Raw genomic sequence first — 20,996 nt, forward strand, 5'->3', positions numbered from 1 at the left:
GCCGAATCAGCGACACTGCCTCTCCCCGACATTGATGGCACGCCATCGGTCAAACGATATCATCTTCAAATAGCTGACCGGCCCTGATGCTGGCCCTTTCCCGTGTGAGAGCTTCTCACCGGTGTCTGCGGCCGTGAGCAGGATTGCGTGGAACGCGGGCACGCGCGCATGAGCCTCGCCTGTCGGCCAGACGAGACCGGCGGCGAGCAGAGCGAGCAGGGCGAGGAAGAGGAGGAGGAGGAGGAAGAGGAGGAGGGCCGACCGGCACGCGAGCGCGCCGCCGTCGCCGTCGCCGGTTCCGAAGGCGGCACCGCCCGGCCACACCGCGCCGTGGCCGACGAACCGGCCACTGGTGAGACACGGTTGGCGCCGCAGGCGTGCGGCCAACGGCACGGACAGGTGACGCGTGGCATGCGCAGAAGGGAGGCATACCCGTATACGCAGGAGGGACGGCTGCGCGGATAGAGCACGCTATCGGCGCGGCGTGGTATACATGCCGCGTATTCCCTCGTAGCTCCGGATTGTCCATGCTTTCTCGTGGTATAAAGGCTGGCCGCGTCATTCGACCGATTGAATGGAATGGAAGCTGAAGAAGATGTTAAATTGCGCGTTACAGGTCGGCGCCTCACTGCAGACTGGGCATGTCGTTACGTTGGCCATGCCAGTGCCATGCGTGTACATTGTGCAGACGCGCTGGAAATTGGATATAAGCCACGGGACCAGAATATGATATGGCTCAGCCGATCGAGCGGCTGGAGGACAGTGATTATGGGCAATTAGACGATAATAATGGTTATTTCCGAGAATATGGGTGCGGTTTTGTCTTCCGGGCAATTCCCGAACAGAACGATGGCCATAGCACGATCACGTCATCTGCTATCGCGACGTAAATCTTTCGATACTTATATAATGACCTGAGGCTGGGATAGCCATCTGGGATGATGCTTTGCGTACATTTAGACTATCTCAAATGAGAGTTAGACAGTAGTTTTATGTAGAATGTTGTCATTCTGCAGGCAGATTGGGTCAGGCTGCATGCTGTTTTTTCGTCTGATTGTCTTTCTTTTAAGTAGTGGCATGCGTCGTGAGAACTGTGAGACTACTTCCAAATATGTAAAACAGCAGGACTACATTTCAATTACAATTAGCCCCCACTGCGTATCTGCTGTTGCAAATGCACGCCATTGCACTTTGGTGTCATTATGTAGCACAGAGAAGTACGTACCTTGTTACGCACAAATGCTACTTGTGGGCCATGTTTGTGTTACTTGGATGCGTATATGGAATGTGTATTGGGTGTGCATATTGTGCATTTGCATTGTGTGCACAACAGCTACCTTTAAGGCATGATATACCCCGTTTCGCAGCTGAAAGAAAAACCGTGCCCCACAGAATGTTTAGTCACGTCACATGCTTCTGCCCGTTCAAGCCACAACCCATCAAGAGCTTCAACCTTGAACCCATTTTTTGTCAATGAAGACCACGATACCTTGACCCGGTGGCTGTGTACCTGCCCACCGCTGAGACGCCGTCTGCCGAGATGCCATCCTAAGCGATGCGTGCCTTCTGTCGGCAGCCGTCGAGATCGACGAGCGCACGTCGGCGTCGTCGCTGACCGGTGCCGAGTCGGCTGGCCAGACGTCGGCGCCGGCGCCGGACGCCGCCTCGGCCGACGACGGCGAGTCGGCGTCGCTGGAGCAGCAGCAGACGGTAACCTGCCGCGGCGGACCGCACCCACGGCCCGGGCGGCTCCGGCCCCAGCGCCCCCTGAGGCCCCAGCGGCTGCTGAGCTTGGCCGCTTTGGGGCTAGAGCAGATCAAGGAAAAATTTGTGGAGATATAATAGATGGATAGTAACTTGGTGTAAGGGAATACATTTATGAATGGACGTCGGCCATTTCAACGGGTAAGAATATGTTTGTTGAAAAGTGGCCATTGGTTGTCATTATCTCTGACCTTCGCGTCGCTGTGTATATTATCAAGATCCCTTGTGACTGCGAGTTCACTGACATGCTGGCACACTCCGTCGCAGAGAACCATCACCAAGCGGATTACCCGGCCGGTGATTCGATTTGCCACGACGCTGACACCGGAGGTCATCGATGGGCAAGTAAGTTGCTTGAATGTGATCAGCCTTCTGAAATCACCGCTGTTCAATGCATGCATTATACAAGGACCGCTTGTCCAATCTCTATGACATGTCCAGGCTGCGTTTCGGTGCAGCTTACGTCGACGAGGGTCAGTCGGGGCTCCAGGCTACAGCACTGCCGTCGGAAACCTGGTCTGTTGAGGCACTGGTGCCCATCAGCAGCGTCGTCGACGGGGCGTGTGCTGTGCTCCCAAGGTTCCTGGGGCGGTGTTCCTCCGTCGATGAGGGTCAGCCAGGGCTCTAGGCTACAGTACTGCCGTCGGAGACCTGGTCTGTCCGAGTGCTGGCGACCATCAGCAGCGTCGTCGACGGAGCGTGTGCTGTGCTCCCAAGGTTCCTGGGGCGGTGTTCCTCCGTCGATGAGGGTCAGCCAGGGCTCTAGGCTCCGGTACTGCCGTCGGAGGACTATGTCTGTCCGAGCGCTGATGACCATCAGCAAGCGTCATCGACAGAGCGTGTTGTGCTGTGCTCCCAAGGTTCCTGGGGCGGTGTTCCTCCGTCGATGAGGGTCAGCCAGGGCTCTAGGCTACGGTACTGCCGTCGGAGACGTAGTCTGTCCGAGCGCTGATGACCATCAGCAGCGTCGTCGACAGAGCGTGTGCTGTGCTCCCAAGGTTCCTGGGGCGGTGTTCTTCAGCCGGCGCAGCCCGAACAACGTGCCCGAGCCGGCCGACGCGGAGGCGATGCGAGCAGAAATGCCAGGGCATTTTGAGTTCGGCACAATGGACACGCAAGTCCTCGATGACCTCGATGTAACGCTCCAAAAGGTCAGTACGGTGGGACTAATGCGTGTGAATGGTTTGATTGCCTCGACCACCACGCACATTAATTTTGCCTATATTTTAACGTTTTTCATTCTTGCTCATATTAATGTGGTATAATGTAGAACATTTTAGGGTGTTGATATTGTTAAATATAATTATAGTTGTTTCTCGTTTCACTTTGAATCACCATTGATGCAACCGGTACAATCTCTACGGTCAGTGACCAGTTCATTCACGGACTAAGGCGATCTCAGACCAGTGTGACCAGTTTTGCCATTTTTATTCTGCTAATGTATGCTGTTATTTTTACGCATTGAATGAAGTGCCCCAATGTTTTTTTGTGTGCACTGCTTTTGCTTATCTTCTTTCGGTCTTTTCTGGCACAACACTCTCATGTAGAGTAAGGTGGCTGATGTATTTTTTTGCGATTTCATTGTTCGGCTAAGCCTAATCTGGATGAAGGGCATGCACCTGAGCCAGTATAATCAGCTGGCCGGGTAGGGTGGCCACTGACCGCTGTGTCGTATCGGCAGCGGTTCCTGCCGATACTGCAGTATCGGGACACCGAGGCGGACGGACAGGAGCGGGCGGCGGCGGGCGCCGGCGGCGACGCCAGCTCCTCCCGGCCGACCACCGCTCAGCCGGTCAACCGACGCACCTCCATCCGGCTCCAGCTGCGCGACGAGTTCCTCATCAACTTGCAGAAGCTGATCGCAGGCACCGCCAGGTGGGTGTGGAACGGTGGGCGGGGTCACGAGAGCTGCTGGGTCCAGCCTGAGGTGATACACCTTCGCCGGCGGCCGGCGGAGCGGCCACAGGTGCCGGGTCCAGCCCAAGGTGATTCACCTTCGCCGGCGGCTGGCGGAGCGGCCACAGCTGCCGGGTCCAGACAGAGGTGATACACCTTCGCCGGCGGCTGGCGGAGCGGCCACAGCTGCCGGGTCCAGACAGAGGTGATACACCTTCGCCGGCGGCTGGCGGAGCGGCCACAGCTGCCGGGTCCAGACAGAGGTGATACACCTTCGCCGGCGGCCGGCGCGAGCGGGCCAGACGGACAAAGCTATGGTGAAACGAGTGTCTGTCCTTCTATCCTGGGCAGACGACACCGACTCCCAGACCGTGTGGGCCCCCACAACGCTCACGCTTTTAGGAAGGGAGCTGGCGGTTTGCACGCCGGACGTGACGCTCTGGCTTTCAGCCGGCCGCTGAGTGGCAGCGCGCCCGGCGGCGTCGTTGGCCGTCGTGTGTTGGTGACTGCTGGGCGGCCGGCTGGCAGGACCCGCGAGCAACTCAGCACGCGCTTCTTCCTGGACCTGCCCGAGCTGCCACTGCTGGAAGCGTGCGCCAGCGGCGACGGCGAGCTGGTCGAGCTGGCCGACAACCAGCAGCTGGTGGCTATGGTGGAGGAGACGCTGGCCACCTGGCAGCAGGACATGGCCAGAAACCTGGACGGCATGATCAACAAGGTGTGCGCCGGCTGACGGCCGCCGACGGCATCAAGGGAAACCCGCACCCGTAACAGCTGTTATGGCAGACGGTCTTACTGTTTTGCAATAACGAACTCTTTTCTTTTCCACGTTTTTGCGGTACCTATTGCCCCAGACCTTGCATATTTCGGATTTTGTTTCACACTGTTTTCCGCATGCAATCTTGCATATTCATCGTTTTGTTTTACTTGCTCCTCAGACACTAGTTATTAAAGCGTTTCGTGCACCATTTACCGGTGACATGAACATCATCCTGTTAACAAAACAGTTAAGGCTTCCTTGCTACACTGATCTATGCCATTGTTTTTGGAGCACACGCGTAGTTGCGACAAATCATTTTCAGACGGCGGCCCTTAGTCAGCTTTAACACTGCAATTAGTTCAGGTGGTTGCAGCTCACCAAGACATCCGTCTTATGCCCACCTTCTGGCGTCTTCGAACTCAAACGCAATCATGTACAACCTCACCCAAGTTTCTTGCTGCTAAGCAGGGCGGCAGCCGTTGTCACACTTAAAACAGGGCACGCCTGACCCCAGCTCCGTGTGTGGTGCACAGAAGCCGACCGCCAACGGCTGCATGGCGGAGCTGGATCTGTGGCGCGAGAAGCACTCGGAGCTCTCCTCCCTGGTGGAGCAGTTCAAACTGCCGACAGGTGTGCTCCGACAATGGCCTGTCCATCACCTTGCGTCTGTCTGTATTATCTGTGCTTATAGTTTATTTATATATTCATTTGTTATCTATTGGTATTAGCATATACATTAGTTATTGGTGTTAACATATTTATTAGTCATTAGCATTGGTATATGTATTAGTTACCCCGTTCATTATGTCAACCGTGTCGATTCAATCGAGCACGTAGAAGTTGTTGAAGTTCAACATTTCGTTAAAAACTCGACGATTTTATGTGAAAACAAGCTCATAGAATACCACTATTCCTGCTGGCGTTCGTCGACCGAATGAAATTGTATGTGAGGCTCGTCAGTGCACCGCTGTCCGGTGCCCAGTCTCCATTTGGCTGGCTCTGGCTGTGTCCAGTGCCCAGTCTCCATTTGGCTGGCTCTGGCTGTGTCCGGTGCCCAGTCTCCATTTGGCTGGCTCTGGCTGTGTCCAGTGTCCCGTCTCCATTTGGCTGGCTCTGGCTGTGTCCGGTGCCCAGTCTCCATTTGGCTAGCTCTGGCTGTGTCCAGTGTCCAGTCTCCAGTCGGCTGGCTCTGACTGTCTGTGTCCAGTGTCCCGTCTCCAGTCGGCTGGCTCTGGCTGCGTCCAGTGTCCAGTACCCAGTTGGCTGGGTCTGGCTGCGTCCAGTGTCCTGTCTCCAGTCGGCTGGCTCTGGCTGTGTCCAGTATCCAGTATCCAGTCGGCTGGCTCAGGCTGTATCCAGCGTCCAGTCTCCAGTCGGCTGGCTCTGGCTCTCTGTCTGCGCATCTCGTTCGCCGAGCGTCAGCACCGGTGTGCTGCTCCAGTGGTGAAGATGGTGCAGCTGCTGGAGCTGGTGGACTCGAGCGTCATCCAGGGCTTCCACATGCAGGTGGAAGACGTGCAGCGCTGCCACCGCGAGGCTTACGACAACGTCCGCTTCCTGGCGACACTGGAGCGTCACTTCAAGGTATGCAGGGCCGCGGCCTGGACGGCCTGACGTGCTTCGATTGTATGCGGAAGCCAGCCTCCATACGGACCCTGCTTTTGCCAAATGGTGTTAAATTGAAGCTGAACGGTATAGAAAAGTAATGTTGGGTTTATGGATTCGCCCCTGTGTATGTGCCAGGCAATACAATTCGTAACTAGGCAACGATACTTCCGAGCAGAGACAGTGTTTTGGAGTCTACGGGTGTAAGTATTGGAGGAGATATCTGGAAAATGGATCGTATTAGATACATCATATTCATGCCCTGCTTTGAATATTCCTTTCTTAACGCTGTCAGTACGACCGAGAGAACAGCCAACAATATTTGAAGCATAGCAGACTATGGAATATTTGACCCTAGTTGTCACAACCAACACCAGCCCTGTGTCTGCATCCCAGAATATCACCATTGACAACAGCACCGTTTGATCTGGGCACTGTCTTCCATCTGTATGTCACCGCAGGGGACAGAGCCGTCTCGTTATAACACTACCCATCGTCTGTGGACGTTGCCTCGAACTTAAACGCTGTTCCGTGTTAGCGCCGTCCCTCGGCCCCGCCTGTTGCGCTCTCTGACAACATCTCTGTGACGTCATCAGACGGTGCGCAGCCACCCGTCGCTGGTGGTCGTGGCGGACACGCTGCCCCAGGTGATGGACAGCCTGCGCATGGTGTGGATCCTCTCGCGCCACTACAACCGCGACCACAGGATGGCGCCGCTCATGGAGCGTCTCGCCTGGGAGCTGTCCACCCGGGTCCGCAACTCCATCTCCATCAAGACGCTCTTCAAGTACGGCTGCTGGCCAGCGACGGGCGTCCGCCGCTCCGCTCGCTAGCTCAGGGGACGGCGGCGCAGACGGGACCCGGGGTGTCAGAGCAGAGAGACGGGCTCGCCATGGTGATGGGTGTCAATCGCTCAAACACGCGCGTCGGCTGTGGCGTGTTTGTGTGGGGTGATGGTGTGATGGTCTGACCTGCCCTGGGGCAGGCGCCTGGATCCAGGTCGCGTGCTCGGCTCCAGCGACCCTGCGACTGCGATCCCCTATGTTGGACCGCAGACGGCGGCGCGGCGACGTACGCCTGTGTGTCTGTGCGACAGGCAGCCGCCGCGGGAGGTGCAGGACACGGCGTCGGCGGCCGTGCGCCTGCTGACCCGGTGGCGCGAGTCTTACCTGGCCACGCGATCCGAGATCGAGACGTCCGGCCGCGGCGCCCGCTGGGAGTTCGACCGCAGGCGGCTGTTCGACGACACGGACCACATGGCCGCCATCTGCAACAATCTCCATCAAGTGGCGGTGGTCAGTTCTCGTCAGCCTTCGTGCTTTTTCAATAGCCGTCAGTCAGTTCTATGTGCCTTTTAGAGGTGTCAGATGAAGTAGGGATATAACCACTTGAACTTAATTTGTATCTCCTCCTACATCCTTGGTAACAAATGAATCGTTGTAAGGTGTGCTATAAATCTTTTCGTCCTAACCTTTAACCCGGCTAGTACCTAATTTGGATTCGGTATGATAGCGCAGGCGGCAAACCGTGGTACTGTAAGTCCCTGCTTGCCCGATTGCCCCAAGCATTTTGTCTTTGGTAGCAAATTAGGTACCAGTCTAATGATGGTTACGTGACAGGTTCTGTGCGGTCAAAAAAGGCATACTCTGCTCCCGGTCCTTGAAATTACCCGCACGGTGCCGTTAAGCGAACACAATCCTAGATTTCCAACGACTTGGCAAGTGCTCCAAGTCCCTTCCATTGGAATCACTTAGACTGGGCCCATAGCAATGCCCGCGCTGTCGCTGCCGCCGCCAGGTGCTGGAGGAGTTCAACAACATCTTGTGCCCGGACCTGAGGGCGGTCACTTCTGACCCGCACCGCATGGATGACGTCAAGCAGCGCGTCAAGAACCTGGTGGTGCCGTTCGAGGCGGTGGCGTTCGACATATTCAGCATCAGGTGCGGACTTTGAGGTGTCGGACTGGCCACACCGCCTGGCGCGCGCGTGGGCACCAGGCCGGGCCGTGGGATGGAGTGGCATCTGCTCCAGCGTGACCCATCTGGCGGGAGTAGTTTACACGTGAGATGGAGTGGCGCCTGCTCCAGCGTGACTCCTCGGGCGGGGGTAGTTTACACGTGGGATGGAATGGCATCTGCTCCAGCGTGACCCCTCTGGCGGGGGTAGTTTACACGTGGGATGGAGTGGCACCTGCTCCAGCGTGACCCCTCTGGCGAGAGTAGTTTACACGTGGGATGGAGTGGCACCTGCTCCAGCGTGACCCCTCTGGCGGGGAAAGTTTACACATGGGTGGGCTCGCACGTTTAAAGTCGGTCCAAAGTTTTGCGCCAAGGCTGGCATGCCGTCATCGGTGCTTTTCTACCTACTTGGCTGCTGATGCTCTATGGCGTCGCGCTTCTCGCCCTGACGGGAAAGGTGAGCACCACGGGGAGTCGAGCCGCGTGGCTCTGTTCCCCAGACGCGCTGTGTACTGTGAAGCCGATGCACTGCAGGCACTCGTTAAAGTGACTTGTGCATAGTGCAGTGATTTGAAAGAATAGAGAAACGTGAAAATGGTAGGTACACTTTACAGTGGGAGTGAAGCATATCCGTCAACCAAATACTATGCTTCAGGGAAAACGAGGTGCATCTCAGAGCGCGTACGCCTTGCGTTGCAGACTGCACCACATGTGGCAGGGTGTGATGGACAGGTTCGGCACAGAAGTGCTCCGAATCGAATCAGAGGCCAAGAAGTTCCTCGACGAGAGCTTCAGAGCGCTCAGGTAACTACGCCTGGAAGCCTGAACCTTGGTAGGGCCACTTGGAGCAAGGACCGCACCCGCCGTTTGTCCGCCGTGCCCACTTGGAATCTTCCTATGATAATTTTGCACGCCTGCATTTTCACCATATTGAAAATCGGCATCATGAAACCCATTTTGTGAAGAAATGAGGGACATTTCCGATCGTGCAGCTCGTGCGTGTTCGTTGGTGTGGCACACCGGCCGTGCCCGTTGCAGGTCAGCGGAGTCGGCGTTCGACGTCGTGCGCAAGTTCGAGCACGTCAAGTCTCGCCAGTCGATCAACAACGAGCTGCGACGCAAGTACAGCGACATCCTGAACCAGTACAAGCGAGAGGTCGATGACGTGGCGAAGATGTTTAACGTGAGCAGCCGGAGCGCCGCCGGCTCAGCGATGGTTCCACTGCGCCGCTCGTTTGGTTCTGATCGTGTCTCGTGGGTACATCTAGGCTACGTGGCTGCTCGGCAGACAGCGTGGCAGGTCTAAGTCTACAACAGATGACGGAGGGCGCATCGTGTACTAAAATGTGTCAACGCACGAGAAGGGAAATGGAAGGATGGCGTGTGCGTCTGACCGTTAGTTGCCTAGTACCGCCGCTTCAATCGTAACGCGTGATGCCGTAGCCTGCGCACCGATGTAATTGACTACCTCGCTGGAAACCGTGTTAAACGTTTAAGACCAGGATGCTGACGTTTTGGTTAACGCACGTCATTTGACGCAGGAGTGCAAGGACGCTCCTCCACTGCACAAGAACCATCCGTCCGTGTCGGGGGCCATCCACTGGGAGCGCCTGCTCTTCCACAAGATCAAACGCACCATTGTCAAGTTCTTGAAGTGCGACGCCATGATGAACACCGAGATGGGACAGAAGGTGGGTCAGATAGCTGGTACTTAATGTTGCCGGGAGCTCGTTCGAGCTGACCGCGATGCGTATTGCGGCCTGGGGGTCAGGTATCTGAGCCCTGTGACTCTCTCCAAAGGGTGCTACGCCTGGGGCGGGGCTTAGTGCCCAGTTCTTAGCTCTGTGCGAAGAAATACCAAATGTAGGCCATTGCCGCACTTAGGTAATGGCTGCATATTCACGGTACATATATTCAGACAATCGTGAGACAGCGCAATCATTCGCCGCGGTGATGGTGAACATCAGTCCTCAGCGCATGGGCTGATCGGTGTGGAATGATGATATGCACACAAATATCATGGACATTGTTACACTGAGTATTACCCATGTGGATCACTGAAACTTTTGCAGCATCTTTTATTCCGTCATTTGCTTATTTCTTACAAAGTCGATGGTTTTTATTGTGTTTATACACTGGATAAGGCGTGAACTTCACTCATGCCCAGCACGTTTGCCATATCTACACTCGTACGCTCGTCCAGCTCAGGATAGCGCCTCTTTAGCTTTTATTTCATGCTCGCAGAACGGGCCACACACCCTGCCTGTTGATTATGAAGACATATCTCACATTCGTTCCATGCCGGCGGCCCAGGTCGGCCACCAGCTGGCCGGCGGCCGCGTGAAGGCGTCCGTGACATTCTCGCTCCGCCTGCAGGCCAAGGCCCACTACCTGACGGTGGGGCGCCAGATGAAGGCGTACGAGGACCAGCTGTACGCCAGCTGGCGGGAGCGTACCGACCACCTGCTGCCGCAGCTGCTGCGGAAGACCGTGCTCGGCGAAGTCAACAAGACGGCCTTCCGGCCCGGTCAGTTGTCCCGGTCACGTAGCGGGGCCTCTGGCGCGCGGAGCCGAACAGCAGCAGACCGGCACCCATAGCGCTTCCGCTCAGACAGGCTCGTGTTAGGTGTAGATAGTGTTTTTTAAAACACAGTTTGAGCTTTGCAGAGAGCTTTTGGATAACCTGGTGTCTGTAGATGTACCGTTATATGAACGGATTTGATGAAGTCGGATACGCGCGGGCTTCGACAAAACATTTCCGAAATATTACATCAGTGTCGAGTTTGTCAGTAGATTCCTACTACCTTATCAGATATTTTGTATCGGTGTAAACGTATTTTTTTGTCGGCTGTTTTGGGAACTCCCACCTCCTCTCACCCATGCGTTACATGCGGCTGATGGTCGGAATGGGTCATGCTGGCAGCGATGCGCAGCAATAAGCGGGTCTGTCCGTTCACCGTGAACGTGCCGTACCAACTGCTGGAGATCATCTCTGACTCCAAGCACCTGGAGACGCTCGGCTTCCACCTGCCGGAGCTGGCACGTAACGTAGCCCTGCAGGAGGACCGCTATCGCAAGCACAGCATCAACCTCAGCGCCATGATAGACCGCTACAACAAAGTGCTGGCGCAGATGACCGAGCCAGAGGCAAGTGTTAAGTCGGCCTCGCTCGCTATGAGCTGGATATCGTTTTGCACGTTTGGCGCCAGATGGAACCTGTGTTTAGAAATGTTACGTGAGCGCTTGGCGTGGGGCTCATCCTGCGTCACAGTGACATTACATGTAATCGGGGTTCAAGTGGTCATGTCGCCCATTTTTATCCTAAAACGCCAGATCCCGTGCCGCAGCATACAGATGGAACCTAACCGAGAATATTTGCGCTGTGCAGTGTGTGTGTGTGTGTGCGTGCGTGCGTGCGTGCGTGCGTGCGTGCGTGCGTGCGTGCGTGCGTGCGTGCGTGCGTGCGTGTGTGCGTGTGTGCGTGTGTGCGTGTGTGCGTGTGTGCGTGTGTGTGTGTGTGTGTGTGTGTGTGTGTGTGTGTGTGTGTGTGTGTGTGTGTGTGTGTGTGTGTGTGTGTGTGTGTGTGTGTGTGTGTGTGTGTGTGTGTGTGTGTGTGAGGAGAACGGGCCGCGTGAGATACACTCTGGTTGCGAGTCGTTGCCCGTATGACCTGACACCGTCCTGTCGCCACCATCGTCAGATGGAGCTGCTGAAGGAGGATGTGAAGAGCGTGGAGCGCGTGCTGCGGCCGGCCACCAAGCGAATCAACTGGAGCGCACTCAGCGTCGGCGACTTCTGCAACAAGTGCAACGGCGCCATCGGCGTCTTCGAGTCGCTCGTCCATCAAGTGTGTGCGAGGGCGGGCGTGCTGGGCGCGGCTTAGAACCCCTACGGGTGTTAAGCCGTCATCGCCAGATAGACTTAGACATGGACATGGACGTGTATTTGGACTTCATGATAGACTGGTGTCTATTCAAAGCCATCGTCACGCTTACACGCACGCTCGCACGCACGCACGCTCGTACGCACGTACGATACGCACACGCACACGCACGCACGCGCTCACGCACACTCACACGCACACGCACACGCACACGCACACGCACGCACGCACGCAGAGATGCTGTTGCGCAAGTGCGCAAGACTTGAACCATTCCGTGGTCAGGGCAGCGTTTGGCTCAGCAAGCGACGATTACAGTGCACGACTAGACCTCGCCGTAGGATGCTGTGTCAGGTCAAGGGAAAGGGATTTATACTGGGAGGCAGCGGAGAGCACAAACACCCCCATCTCGTTCTGTGACCTAGGATTGAGCGGACCTCCATGCTTCCGTGTGCGACGATCTTGGGTCTGAGAAAGCACCCAGATTTCATGGACTAGCGCTTCTGGTTTACCAAAACGAAGCATCTTGTTGACAAGCTTCAAAGTGTGGAATTTGACCAGGCTTTCCGCCGAAAGCCAGCCGAGCTTCTCCAGCTGGTCCGAGACGTGATGGAACTTTTTTTCCTCCAAACATCAGTTTTGCCACAAAACTGACTTTTGACTTTTGACTTTTGGATCATAACCATATGTCTTTCATGCCATTTTTGTAGACTGGGAAACGGTATCAGAACTGCGAGAGGACCAAGGTGCTCACTAGCGTAGAGACGGCGCTATAGGGCAAATACTTCCTCAGATGTGATGGACCAGAAAGGATACCGAAACAGCAGCAAGCGGCGAGAGTGACGTATAGATTACAGCCGAGATCAATCAAAGACTAGCCCTGCATTTTTCTATTCCGAACCGGGGGAAATGTTGTGCTCACGAAAGCTCAAGGCACAGCTCGCGGGCTGCGCATTTTATAGGCTTCCGAAAAAAAATGTTGAGTCGTCTCAGCATTTACTTTAGTCCGTCATCGCGAAGCCAGGTGTCGGGAAGGCTGACACACGTTCCATTTCAATGATGAAGTTTTGATCTTTTAGCCGCTCGATAGACTTTGGGTGTGGTCCGCATGCTGGGCAGTGGCTGCACCAGCTGTGACCAGACTGAGATTGCTTCCAAAGATTGAGCAGAGTGAGGAACCAATTGCCGAAACCCGAAACTCCCATGCTGTGAGGCAGCCTAGCAGAGCATTTGCTGTTCCGGAACTGGTTAGATACTCTCGCACTCTGAGTGTGGTTTTTGAGGTAAGCCGAAAACCCTCACGTATCAATGTTTTTCAGGCCAGGTTAAGTCAACCATTCTTAATGGCGTACCACATGGTGGAAGCATCCTAGTCAGAGCCGGACGGTGGCATGTCGTCATGGTGACACATGGTGATGAACAGATGTGAAATGATAGACATTTTAAATGGTACATTGTCATGCTCCTGCCCCGAAGTTTCGAATCAGAGCGTTTTATCGAATTGGGGTGAATTGAGTGCGCTATCTTTCCACAGTCAAGGGGCTTGGTTAATATTAGAACACGCCGGTTTAGATATGCAACTTTCTAGCAGGCTGTGAATGAATCATCTTCGGCCTTGTCCGAAAGTGATGCAAAAACCGTCGTATGCTTCCAAGCATACACCGGTTGCCTAAATGTTTCATTCTGGGCCGGTCCCTAGTCCCTGACCGTGTCATACATGGTGCAGTGTAGCAAATGAGTCGCTACATCATGCGGGTTGAATTTCTTTCAGGTTCAAAAGAATGCCAGAGATATGGAACGCCAGATATCCAGTCTGAGCACTATAGACCTGTTTGCCGTCCCGCACTCTGACGAGCTGGTCCACTGCAAGGTATTTTTTCAAAGTTATCAGTCATATGACGCATGTTGTTTCCACCTGTTCGTACCTGAACTGTACGCAGATGTTTGTTAAGCACATTTGCTTTCATATAGATTCACTGCCATTTGGTATTGTTCGCATGCAAGCATCAGCCAAACCGACGGCAGGAACTACTAGCGCACTAGCGGCCGACTCGTTGCGAGTGGACGAGCAATGACGCAGTCACCATCCGTTGGCTTCGGCGATTGGCGGCCGCGGCGTGTCTGACCGAGCCACGCCGGCCTGGCGGCCACCAGGAGTACTTCAGCGGCGTGGAGGGGCGGCGAGCCCACGAGATGGAGAGGCTGACCAGGAAGTACCAGAGCATCGGTCCGCAGCTGGTCAAGGTCGAGGGCCTGGTGGTGCACACCAACACCGGCCGTAACCCTCGGCTCTACAAGTACTACACGCACTGGGAGAAACAGTGCTTCACGGCCTGCACCGAGTAAGCGCCTGTCTGCTCACCGGCACACACTGATGACTTTGCTCGGGGCGCCTGTCTAGCTCATCGGCACACACTGATGACTGCTCGGGCGCCTGTCTGCTCACCGGCACACAATGGCGACTGCTCGGGCGCCTGTCTGGCTCATCGGCACACACTGGTGACTGCTCGGGCGCCTGTCTGCTCACCGGCACACATTGGTGACTTTACTCGGGGCGCGTGTCTTAATTCTGGATATGCACGAAGCCCCCATATTTTGGGGCAGGCCATTTTAAGATTGAGTCTGTGATTCAGTAAAAAATGAGTTCACAGTTCAAAGTGCAAAGCCTTGATCAGCTTTGAGCTTGTGTTTAAGAAGTGGCTTTGGAGATAAACATCCGACGTTTCACGCTAATTTTCGTCAGTCTTCCGACGAGCTCCGTTTACATGCTGTGCATGGATGAATTCAAAAGTGTATTGAATCCATACACACTAGCGTGCCTCCATGATATGTATTTATGTCGGTTGTACCTTATATGGATCGTGGGCTTTGCAAGTTCCTAACCGCTTGTCTCGTGTTTTCATCAGTCTAATACTGTGGAACCTGCGCGAGTTTCTATCGCGTCTGAACGGCTCGAAGTCGCTGTTCTCGGTTAGCATGCTTCTGGCTACCCCGGACGTGGTGGTCAGCCCGCTGGCCAACGACATCTACAAGATGATCATGAACAGCGTTCGCGACTGTATCGAGTGGTGAGCTGAGACCGCCAGCGGAGCCTCGTTTTTCGCTTTGGTGGTGTGACCTTTTTTGTTTGATTGTTTGCCTTTACCGCCGTTCGCCGTTTGCAACGTTTGCCTGAAGCCCTCAAAGCGTTTCCTTCGGGCGCGGACGCACGGCGGTCCTGCCGAGCATCGCTAAAAGGTCAGCAGTGTCAACGCACTTGATGGTCAAGCTCCATGTCTGCCGTGCAAAAGAAATAAAGCGCGAGCGTAATTTTTGCCATTTTGGCGTTTCGCACTTTGGGATTTGTAATAGCAATTCGCATCATGCCGAAAATATAATTGAAGTGGCCCCAATCGCCAGCAATTTTGGATTTTCTTTTTAAAAAGCGCAAGTGCAGAACAGGTTTAATCTTCAACGTAAAAAAGTGCTGCGAACTACGGCAAAAAAAAAACGCGCAAGTTCATCTTTCCATTTGTTCATTCAATTAGTAAAAGCACATGTGCGCACCTGTGCTCTTTTTCTTGACGCCGTCCAGCCACAGCCTTCCGCTTCCTACCCGCCATTTGGTTACACCAGAGAGCTCGCTGCCGCCCAGCCACAGCCTCCCGCTTCTCCACTGTCTGGCACTGCCAGATGGCGGAGAATCGGGAAGAAGCCGAAAGAGCTCGCTGACGTCCGACCACAGCCTCCCATTTCTTCGTCGCCATCCAGTCTTGCCAGAGCTCGCTGCCGTCAAGGCACACCCTCCCATTTCTCCGTCGCCATCCAGTCTTGCCAGAGCTCGCTGCCGTCAAGGCACAGCCTCGCACTTCCCCGCTGCCACCCGGCACTACCGGAGAGTTCGCCGCCGTCCAGCCACAACGTCCCACGCCCCTGATCTGTTCAGGGCAGGTGGGGAGGTTGTTGTCCACGATTCTCCAAAAGGAAGTGGAAACGTCGCCTTCTCTGAAGTCGGATCAAATCCCTGAGTCTGCTCTCTGCACGACATATGTCTGTTGCTGTAGTTCACCAAACCTCAACCAATCTACGACAAAAATTAGTGTGTTTTAGTTGCTGCTTCGAGTGACGAGTTTCATGAGTGTTTGCCTTTGCCCCACCTGCTTGAAATACACTTGTGCTTTTCTGATAGCACCTATTGTATTGCGCTTTTCTTATTTTGCGGAAGTCACGTTTGTTGCTACAAAGGTCAAAATGTAAATACTCTTCCTGAATTTTTGTGAATTTATATGTTGATGTGAGTGAGACAGCGTATAGAGTGATTGATTTCAATGTGAAAAATTGATTGGTCTATAATTCAAGTATGTGCCACCAACCAGTAGCGTGATATAGCAAGAAATCGAAAAAGCCCCCCCCCCATGAAAAGTTGCTAAAATGCACATGCGCTCTTTTTTGTTGCACGACAGATTTTGTGGATATTCTGATAATGTCGGTGAATGAATGTTGAGCCCGCGCTCTAAATGTGTGTGCGCAAGGAATAACTCGGCACACCGCAACTCAGCGGAACCGCCTCAGAACCACATGGGTGTTTATATGCGGGGTTTGAGCGTTTGGGACATTGCAGGAGATGCACTGCAGTCTTGTGAAGCCAAACTGCAGTGAGCTCTGGGTCTGTACAGCTCGGGGTTTCAAATACCAGTTTTTAAGGGGTTTACACATGCTCTGCCAACTATGAGCGGACTTGGCGTTCGTGTTCGTAATGGCGGACTCGGTGTGTTTCAGCTCCAAACACTTCGTGCGTTGGCAGCGAGGCTCTTGCCTGGAGTGCCCCTCTATTAAGATGGGAGACAACTCAAACGACACCTTCGTGTACAGCTTCTTCCAAGACATCAGCTGTGACCCGCGGGTCATCGATGTGGTGCTGGAGATACAGAACACCGTTCAAAACCTGCTCTCCCGAGTGCAGAAGAGCATTCAGCTGTAAGTCGACTGGTCATGAGGAAACATCAATCTCGAGCCAGGTCGCGCAATGCTTCGTGGGCCGGCAAATGCATGTGACGGATAGCTGACGTGATTTTACACAGCGCTGTCTTCGCTCCTTCACCAACGTATGCTCAGAGGAAGTCGCTGTCGTGTACTGCACTCGGTGGTAAGCTGTCGAACTCTTCAGATGGCGCCGGTACCGCAACCTGTGGAAGTATGAAAAGCAGCCTACCTGCGAGAAGTTCGTGGCGCGCCAGCCTTCACTTGTAGCGTGGGACGACAAGTTCCTCTTCTACAAACGCATCATGGAGGACGTCAACACGACGTCTTTGCAGGTCGACGCTCAGAGCATCAAGTAAGTGTATCTTTTCGTTCCTCCCCCCCCCCCCCATTTGCAGGTCGATGCCCAGAGTATCAAGTGAGTGCATCTTCTCGCCTCTCCCCCCCCCCCCCCATTTGCTCCAAATCGAGCGACGCAGCACAGGCACTTTAGCCAGTGCCGCGCCCTGCAGAGCGGTCTATAGCTGCCCCTCCCGCCGAGGGTCAGTACCGCGTGCTCGTTCCCAGACTGCGTGTAGACGACCTGGCGGCGGCTGTGAAGGGCCATGTCCAGGGCTGGATCGACACGCTAGGAGCGCTCCTCAACGGCATCGCCAAGCAGAAGCTAGACGATCTCTGCGAACTGTTTGAGGTAGGTGCACAGTCTCAGCATTTGCCAAACTGCCGAGAAAGCACAGCTAGTTTCTGGCCATGTTCTGCTCACGCCAAGAAAGTTTAAATTTGCGGAACTAGTCCAAATGAAATGTAGCAACCAATTTCAAAGTTGACCATTGAGTTGTGCTAAATATGTTACGGAGTGTATCACAATAAAAATCACGCCTGCTGCCCTGACGAAGGAGCGTCGCATCAGCCGTTTTCATGATTTACTACGTTGGGGCATTGTATTGCACACTTCGATGCCTGTGTATTGAAAACAATCTTCTACGTTAATACAATTTAAAGGTATCTTTCAACGTGGAAAAATATGTCGCTCATGATGCTTTTTAAAGTAAAAATGCCACAGATAATTTGTCATTTTTGGATGCCCATTATGTCTCCTATGCAATACGTACACAAGGCACAATATGAATACACTGGTTGTACCTGCTCCTTGCTATTGATTATTGTTTACCTTCTGGCTTACGGTGTGTGGCCAAGGACTGTACCGTTTGGTATCAAGTCAAAATATTCGGTGCGATGTATGATTAAAAAGCTCGTTTCCATGTAAATGGGTGCGAGTGCGTCGGGAGTGCGTGTCTGAGGGCACAAGAAGCTCTAGAAAGCTTGTCGTTGGCTATCACACCTTCACCGTGACAGCCAACGACTGTTGCTGAGACACGCAAGGTAGCGGCACTATCCTGCCTTTCGCGGCGATACGCCACCCTCGCATTCAGAGAGCACAGCATGGATGCAATCAGCGTTCTTATGAGCGCTGCTCCTGGACTGCCCCGCCGCCCGCAGGACAAGCACTACGACCTGAGCCGACGGCCGGCCACCCAGGACGACATCAAGTTTCTGCTGGCCACCATCTCGGACGTTCAGGAGATGTCGCTGGACGTGGAGCTGAAGATGGTGGAGATCCGAGAGCAGTACCGCATGCTGAGTGTGCACGGCATCGAGGTGAGCAGAGCAGGGCGAGCGCGCGCTCCGGCGGCGCGGAGGGCGGCGAGACGCCGGCCGGGGGCGCCACTGGATCGGGGGAACTGGTCAGCCGTTGGTGGTGGTGTACTTCTTGTACGGCGTCGTGTGCACCTATTGCGCATTGGTGAGACCAAAATGTGCATCGGAACGAGCAAATGTACTGTGTCTGCACGTGAGCATGCCTGCCTCGTAGTGATTGGTTGCAGTTAATATCGCCAGACGGAACAAAGTTGTAGGGATGCAGCTACCGTAAGCATGAGGGATGCTGTTTTGTCGTGTTCATTTGTAATACTTTTTACACATTGAAGCATTGGCTCGTCCCCCAGGTACCTGAAACACAAAAAGAGACCAACGCCAGCATCGGGAGACTGTGGGAGGAGCTGCTTCTCCGAGCGAAGGTCACCAACGCCCGTCTGGGACCTGTGAAGCAGAGGTGAGTCGCTCACAGTCGGGGAAGCGCTGCGCGTTGACTGCAGCCTGCACTGGTCCTGAATTGCCATTTCTGAGTTGGTGCGGCGAAGCACACATTCTGATCATGTCCTCCGATGAGTGGCTCGCGCACAGTTTAGCTAACGCGTGTTCACAAAGACTGTTTTGAGCAGGTTTACGGCGATCACGCAAGACGAGGTGGCTGAGTTCCACGGCGAGATTGCCAAGTTCTGTGAGCGCTACTACCAGGAAGGCCCAGGCACCGTGGGCGACCAGTTCGACCTGGGAGAGCACAAGATGAAGGTAACCGCACGTTGCTGAGTGGCTGGAACCGCGCTACGTTTCGTTATCCAGCGTTCGAAACCGAAGTTCGCGCTTCCGCTATTCCGTCGTGTTTTTCCATGCCTGGAAGCCTGGTAGGTCCAGGTGCTTATTGTGGATTTTCACGCCGCCTGTGTCAAGTGCTTGTAATGCATGCTTCTTGCAATTAGCACACAGGGCGCTATGATTTACGATGCACGATGACAGGGGCGCGGTGAGGTGATCACATAGTCTGACTCCGTACATGGTGCAGTCCAGCTGTGTTTCCAAACTATCTGATGTCATCAGGCATGTGGACGAATGAGACAGCGTGTGGAGAAGTAAGCATTGCTGACACTAATATGCACGTGACACTAATATGAATAGTGGTAACAAATGTTGGTGCGTTCTGTTTCGTGTATGGCACTAGGTGATCGACATCCACTCTCTGTGATTGCCCTGAGGCCCTGCCAGTTGGAACACGACCTCTGACCACGCATGTGCTGCCCCAGAGTTACGAGGATGAGCCCTGAGGTCCTGCCAGTTGGAATACGACCTCTGACCACGCATGTGCTGCCCCAGAGTTACGGGGATGAGCCCCGAGGCCCTGCCAGCTGGAATACGACCTCTGACCGCGCATGTGCTGCCCCAGAGTTACGAGGATGAGCTGGCTTCGCTCCTGGAGCGGCAGCAGGAGCTAGTCAACTCGGAACGGCTGTTCGATCTGGACATCACCGCTTACCCCGAGCTGACCACGATGCAGAAGGACATGGCCGGCCTCCGGCTCATCTACGATATATACGTGGCGCAAAAGGTAATAATTGCGCGGTGCGAGGTTCACACGTCCTGTTTTCGGCGCACGTCTGGGCTTTGTTGCGACGATGGCTGCCTAAGTTCTTTTGAAAATGGCACCTATGGCACGATCATCGAAAGAACGACCACCTTTTCTATAACTTTAGCGGCGAGTCTCTGTTCCCCGTCGGTTGTGACCACGTAGCCGTGATCGCGCGTGGGGGCTTCATATGGTGTACTATGACCACTGCCCCTGACTCCAGCTTGTTCTTTGACATTTCCAGGAGGCGCGTGAAAAGCTGGCCCAGACCCTGTGGGCAAACCTCAACTCCCAGGCTTTGACGGACGACATCGAGGTGTACATCAGGCAGTTCAAGAAGCTGCCGCGGGACGTCCGGCAGCTGGACATCGGCAAGCACCTGGAGGAGAACATGAAGCAGTTCAAAGCGTCCGTACCGCTCTTTGTGGACCTGAAAAACGAGGCCATCAGGGAGAGACACTGGCGCGAGCTGATGAAGAAAACAGGTCAGAGATAATTTCGTCACATTGCACATTGGCAACATTGGTCCACGTCACTTTAACAGTCACTGGAGTGCATGGTGGCAACGTTACATGGAAGTATACAGCTCCCATGCAATATGGCGGCAACACAGCTCTCACGGAGTTTAGGTGGCACCCGGAAGCCCACTTTATGTTGTTTTGCTGATAGTGATGCTACTGCTGACTAGTTTTACGGCCTCTGGACAGCAGGCTATTCCGCTATTACAACGCTGCCTTGACTGTATTTGACACAAAAATTTCAGTTTAGTTATCAAAAGCTTGAAGCTTACGTCTCTCGCTTGTCGGCTAGTTGCGACGCATCTTTTGTATTTTGTGCGTTGGGCCGGATCATGACAGGGAAGCTTGATCCCTGAACGCTGTTCACAGCTGCTGTGTGTCTGTGCTTGATGCCACTACACCGAAAGGAAAGTAA

At 54.3% G+C, this 20,996-nt stretch overlaps 1 protein-coding gene across 1 annotated transcript in view; it reads left to right on the forward strand.

Annotated features, from left to right (window-relative positions):
• The first annotated feature begins 2,805 nt into the window (after nucleotides 1-2,805).
• The window catches only part of LOC119111281 (dynein heavy chain 10, axonemal), a 66,222-nt gene continuing 48,031 nt past the window's right edge, over nucleotides 2,806-20,996 (forward strand). The window contains exons 1-25 of the mRNA XM_037235100.1: nucleotides 2,806-2,915; nucleotides 3,446-3,639; nucleotides 4,189-4,378; nucleotides 4,954-5,050; nucleotides 5,862-6,004; nucleotides 6,622-6,812; nucleotides 7,122-7,320; nucleotides 7,823-7,965; nucleotides 8,683-8,787; nucleotides 9,022-9,166; nucleotides 9,525-9,674; nucleotides 10,360-10,438; nucleotides 10,907-11,130; nucleotides 11,684-11,830; nucleotides 13,635-13,733; nucleotides 14,018-14,205; nucleotides 14,770-14,931; nucleotides 16,622-16,819; nucleotides 17,010-17,177; nucleotides 17,390-17,513; nucleotides 18,323-18,481; nucleotides 18,829-18,935; nucleotides 19,105-19,234; nucleotides 19,884-20,045; nucleotides 20,308-20,548. Coding sequence (XP_037090995.1) covers nucleotides 2,832-2,915; nucleotides 3,446-3,639; nucleotides 4,189-4,378; nucleotides 4,954-5,050; nucleotides 5,862-6,004; nucleotides 6,622-6,812; nucleotides 7,122-7,320; nucleotides 7,823-7,965; nucleotides 8,683-8,787; nucleotides 9,022-9,166; nucleotides 9,525-9,674; nucleotides 10,360-10,438; nucleotides 10,907-11,130; nucleotides 11,684-11,830; nucleotides 13,635-13,733; nucleotides 14,018-14,205; nucleotides 14,770-14,931; nucleotides 16,622-16,819; nucleotides 17,010-17,177; nucleotides 17,390-17,513; nucleotides 18,323-18,481; nucleotides 18,829-18,935; nucleotides 19,105-19,234; nucleotides 19,884-20,045; nucleotides 20,308-20,548 — 3,829 coding nt within the window. The 5' untranslated portion in view covers nucleotides 2,806-2,831. The remainder of the gene's footprint in view (nucleotides 2,916-3,445; nucleotides 3,640-4,188; nucleotides 4,379-4,953; nucleotides 5,051-5,861; nucleotides 6,005-6,621; nucleotides 6,813-7,121; nucleotides 7,321-7,822; nucleotides 7,966-8,682; nucleotides 8,788-9,021; nucleotides 9,167-9,524; nucleotides 9,675-10,359; nucleotides 10,439-10,906; nucleotides 11,131-11,683; nucleotides 11,831-13,634; nucleotides 13,734-14,017; nucleotides 14,206-14,769; nucleotides 14,932-16,621; nucleotides 16,820-17,009; nucleotides 17,178-17,389; nucleotides 17,514-18,322; nucleotides 18,482-18,828; nucleotides 18,936-19,104; nucleotides 19,235-19,883; nucleotides 20,046-20,307; nucleotides 20,549-20,996) is intronic.

Source organism: Pollicipes pollicipes, unplaced genomic scaffold (genome assembly GCF_011947565.3).
Source record: "Pollicipes pollicipes isolate AB1234 unplaced genomic scaffold, Ppol_2.1 Scaffold_7261;HRSCAF=8764_pilon_pilon_pilon, whole genome shotgun sequence".
NCBI lineage: Eukaryota > Metazoa > Arthropoda > Thecostraca > Pollicipedomorpha > Pollicipedidae > Pollicipes > Pollicipes pollicipes.